At 37.5% G+C, this 4,812-nt stretch overlaps 1 protein-coding gene across 1 annotated transcript; it reads left to right on the forward strand.

The window, feature by feature from the left end:
- The first annotated feature begins 4,368 nt into the window (after positions 1–4,368).
- Positions 4,369–4,812, forward strand: LOC122645063 (polyneuridine-aldehyde esterase-like). The gene has a single exon (XM_043838409.1). The coding sequence runs from the start codon at positions 4,408–4,410 to the stop codon at positions 4,810–4,812; it is 405 nt and encodes a 134-aa protein (XP_043694344.1). The 5' UTR covers positions 4,369–4,407.

Here is a 4,812-nt window from a genome sequence, read left to right on the forward strand (position 1 = left end):
GGGGAGATATGCATAAATTCCCAAAACTCAAGGGTGGATCTATAATTAGGCCTTACCTCAAGGGAGGTACATATAAATTTCCCTAAATTATTTTTCTACCAAAACTATTCATATTTTTAGATACTAAAATTTTTTAAAAATTCATTAAAATTTTCACATAATTCATTTTTTGCCATCCACCAAATTCAAAACTCGAAACATGAAAGTTGTAGATCTCAATCATATCTACAATATAGTGTGAGATCAGTCACAAATTCCATGTTTTTCTTTTAACATTTTAAATCATTCATTAAAAATCTCAGATAATACATTTGTAGTAGATTTTTTACCAAAAAAAATTAACAAAAATTCAAAACTCAAAACCCTAAACACTAAAGTTGCAAATCTCAATTAGGTCTACAACATAATGAGAGACCAATTGCAAACCCACATTTTTAAAAATTTTTATATTATTAATAAAATTAAAATATACTTAAAATTTGTGCAAAAAAATGCAATATGTGCGAAATTTTAATAATTTTGTATTGCTAAATTATTTTTAAATTAAAAAAATAATTAAAATTCTAACATAATGCATTTTTTGTGGATTTCTTTGCCAAAAACACCAAAAATCAAAACTCAAGACATTCCTGCAGCTCTATTTTAGAGATAGAGCAAATGAGAAGAACAGGGATTGGTCCCTCCTTTACTTTCCTGCAGCTCAAGCTTTAGCTTGGTTTGTATTGAACTTTTCAGCTTTTCATTCTGTGTAAATTCAACGCTCTGGGCCTTTCTTGCTGAGGATATGGTGATTTGCGTCCTTCATCCGCTATTTGGAGGAAGAGGAGGAGGTGGTGGGTCCCATATAATGTAATAAAAAAAATAAAAACATGAGAGAAGACGAAGTAATGTTGGGGTATTTTAGGAAATGCAGTTTTGTTTTGAAGGAGCAATAACTAACTTTGGGGATTCTGTAAATCTTTTTAAAATGGAAACTAATGGATGTAAAATAAATTTTGAACCTATTTATCTAGTAGATCTAAGAAATTTTCTTTTTTTTTTTTTTTTTTTTCAAATTTTTTTTGATAAACTCCGAACCTTAATTAATAGAACAAGAAAATACAAAACAACGATGGGATTCCTCAGATACATCAAAAGATAAAAATGAGATATGAAACAGGGAGGAGAGAAGTCCCAAATAACAAAATTATACTGATTACAACCGAAGGAGGCTAAAGCATTTGCTACAAAATTGCCTTCTCGATATATGTCAAAAAGTAAACTAATTGAAAGTGATCAAGAAGATCAAAACAGTCAGAAATTATATGAGAAACCCCTAAGGAGGACCAAGAAGAGCCCGATTAAGTAGATTAATCACCATCTGATTGTCGCTTTCCACCATGATCTTCGTATATTCTCTAGAAGCAGCAATAGCCAAGGCTTGACGTATGGCGAGAGCTTCAGCCACATATGCATAAGATAGACCAACAAAATTAGCAAAAGCTAAGATAAATCTTCCTTCGGAATGTCTAAAAATCCCTCCAATGCTTGCCAAACCAGGAGAACCATTGCAAGTTCCATCAACATTAATCTTTATACTTCGTCTTCCAAGTACAGAGCCTTTGATTGACCCTATCACTAAGGCCTTGACAATCAATTTTATTAAGACGTCTAACCACAAATGGAAGACCCAAATAGTGATCAAGATGAAGGGTAGGAACAATCTGGAAGATCTCATGGAGAAGCCTTTTGGTTGAAGAAGAAACATTTGGAATAAATTTGGCAAGGGTCTTAGAGATATTTAAGGTCTGTCATGAAAAAGAACAATAAGTATCAAGGATTGATTGGAATGTATGAGCTTCTTGAGATGTGGATCATCCGAAGAGAATAATGTCATCAGCAAAAGCCAAGTGGGAAATAGCTTCACACCCTCTTGCAAGAAGAATGCCATGAATTTTTCCTTGGTGGAGGGCTATATCAATATGGGAAGATAATAGTTCAGCACAGAGCACAAATAAGTAGGAGGATAAGGGGTCTCCTTGTCGAAGACCTCTTGATGGAGAGAAATATTGAAGGGGGGGATCCATTAAGAAGAATAGCCATCTTTGTTGACTCCACACAAAACATTAACTCTGTTAATCCAATCTTCATGAAACCCATATACAAAGAGTTCCTTACGAATGAAAGACCATTCCAGGCGATCATAGGCCTTACTCATATCGATCGTGACTACCATATAACCAAATTTGCCTTTTCTCTTTTTCAGAATATAAGAGAGCAGTTCATCGCTGATAAGAACATTGTTTTGAATGTGTCTGCCCTTGATGAATCCATTTTGGTTTAGGCTGATAAGTTTGTGAAGAATAGTACGTATGCAACTTATTCACGATGATTTTAGAAATTATTTAGTAACCAATGTTGCACAAATTTATCAGCCTAAATTCATTAACCGATGAGGGCGATGGCCCTTAGGGATCAAAACAATATAAGTACGATTGAGGCCGCAAGAGAAATTAAATAGCCATGTGTAAAGAAGGATCGAACAACATCAATAATATTTGAAGAAATAAGATCTGATACCTTATGAAAAAAACATCCCCGAGAAACCATCTGGACAAGGAGATTTGGATGGATTCATGGCCATAACCGATCGAGCACCGAAGACTCGATCGTCAGAGGCCGAGCACTGAGGACACAGTCGTCTGAGGCAGAGCCCTCCCCAGAAGCAACAATAACGGCTCATCGGGGATCACGGAGCCACTTTAGCATGCCCCGACAATCACGGGATAAGAATCGAGCTACGATCCCCACTGCGATATGGAGTTACACTCCAATAAGGACTCTTACCTTAGTGAGAGTCCAACCTCGAAAATAACTCTCCACTCCGCCCCGTGCAGAAGAGCCCTACCAACAGAGGATTCTTACTATACAAGGACTCCTCCAACCGCCTCACCTCATTCTATAAATACTCAGGCATGGAGCTCAAACGCTCATCTGACTTTCACTACGCAGTTACGCTATTGCATTGGAGACCTGACTTGAGCGTCGGAGAGTCCTAGGCTGGAGCCACACTGGCTCTCTTGCGTTCACTCGATTTTTGCAGACTCATCCGTGGGCGAACCGGGCATCGGAGGTTTTCATCCGCAACAATTTCATCAAACACATAAAATTAAGAGATCTCTACTTGGTCACATGGTCTCTACACAAGCTAGAATTTGGACCAATGGCTGAGCACGCCTGGGTATCTACCCAAGGAGCAAAAGCGTCATCTCACGGTGCCTTGTGACTTGTGAGCGGGCGTTGGAAACACCACCAAATAGAGATCTTTTTCCCAATTAAAATTTATAGCCAAAAGAGGCATAAAAAATGAAAAAAAAAAAAGAACCCTGAAAAAAAAGTAATTTAGGGAACCCGCCAGCAATGAGCTTAAATTTGAAAAATCCGACCAATTTAGATTAATGTTTTGTTATTGTTGTATGTGAAGATCAGGAGAATTACTTAGATCCACTAGATAAGAAAAAGTAGGTTTTACTTTGTTTTACTCTTATTATTATTATTATTATTTTGTAAAACTACTTGTTTTGTAATATTTTTTTGGGAAACAGTTTTCCAGGAGTGTGGCCTACGCCAGCACTCCCATGTGTCTATCTCTCATTCTCTCTCCTCCTTAAAATAAGGGGCAGAGGTGTCCTTTCACATGGGGAGGAGAGAGATAGACTCATGGGAGTGTTGGCGTAAGCCACACTCCGACAGAAATCATTTTCCTTTTTTTTTTATTGGGAAAAAGTTCTCTGTCCGGGAGTGTGGCCTACGCCAGCACTCCCATGAGTTTATCTCTCTCCTCCCCATGTGAAAAGACACTTCTGTCCCCTTATTTTAAGAAGGAGAGAAATAGACACAAGCGAGTGCTGACGTAGGCCACACTCTCGTGAAGAAAACTACTTCCCTTTTTTTTTTTTTATCCAAGTAGATCTAGGCAATTTTCCCAAGGGAACAAAAAAGAAAAACCTCAAAATCCATGCCTGCCAAACTGGGACCATAGAAAGAGAGATCCACAGTAGCTAAAGATGGTACAGTGAGTGTTAGAGATAATATCTCCCTATCATCGCAATCTTTGCTGATTTATAGGTGATTCCGATAATAGAGAGAGATATTATCTCTAACAGTGAGAAGCAGCTTTTCCAAGTAAAGCAAAATATCATTAAGAATGGTAATAAGAAACTTTAGAGGCTATTAAGCCACCGCATCACATTGTCCCCCTTTTTTGGTGAAAAGTTAAATCAAACTGGAATGACCTAATTTATTGTGGCTGATATTTTTTGTAATATTTTCTGCCTTTAGACTTTTGGCACCATCCATAAGAAATTAAAGCAACCCCAAAGCAGCCACAGCTCATATAAGTACAGAAAGCCAAAACAAGAAAAAGCAATGGAGAAGAACATTAATGAAGAGAAGAAGCATTTTGTTCTAGTTCATGGTGCTTGCCATGGAGCTTGGTGTTGGTTTAAGCTTGAAAGTTTGCTAACTTCAGTAGGTCACACTGTAACATCACTGGATCTTGCAGCTTCAGGGATCAACCCAAAGCAAGTGGAAGATCTCCAATCCATTGCTGATTATTTTGAACCCTTAATGGTTTTCATGGCTTCTCTCCCTCAAGATGAGAAGGTGATTCTAGTTGGGCACAGCTATAATGGGTTGAGCATTTCTGTTGCTATGGAGAGGTTCCCTGAGAAAATATCTGTAGCTGTTTTCATCTCTGCTACTAAGCCCAGTCCTACCATTACTGTAGTCGACATACAGAAAGAGGTATGTATGTATAGGATTTTGATTTAG

This window comes from Telopea speciosissima, chromosome 11 (assembly GCF_018873765.1).
Source record: "Telopea speciosissima isolate NSW1024214 ecotype Mountain lineage chromosome 11, Tspe_v1, whole genome shotgun sequence".
In the NCBI taxonomy this organism is placed as follows: Eukaryota; Viridiplantae; Streptophyta; class Magnoliopsida; order Proteales; family Proteaceae; genus Telopea; species Telopea speciosissima.

Excerpts from the sequence above, each read along its gene's own strand:
- LOC122645063 (XM_043838409.1), top strand. The coding sequence starts at position 4,408 with ATGGAGAAGAACATTAATGAAGAGAAGAAGCATTTTGTTCTAGTTCAT.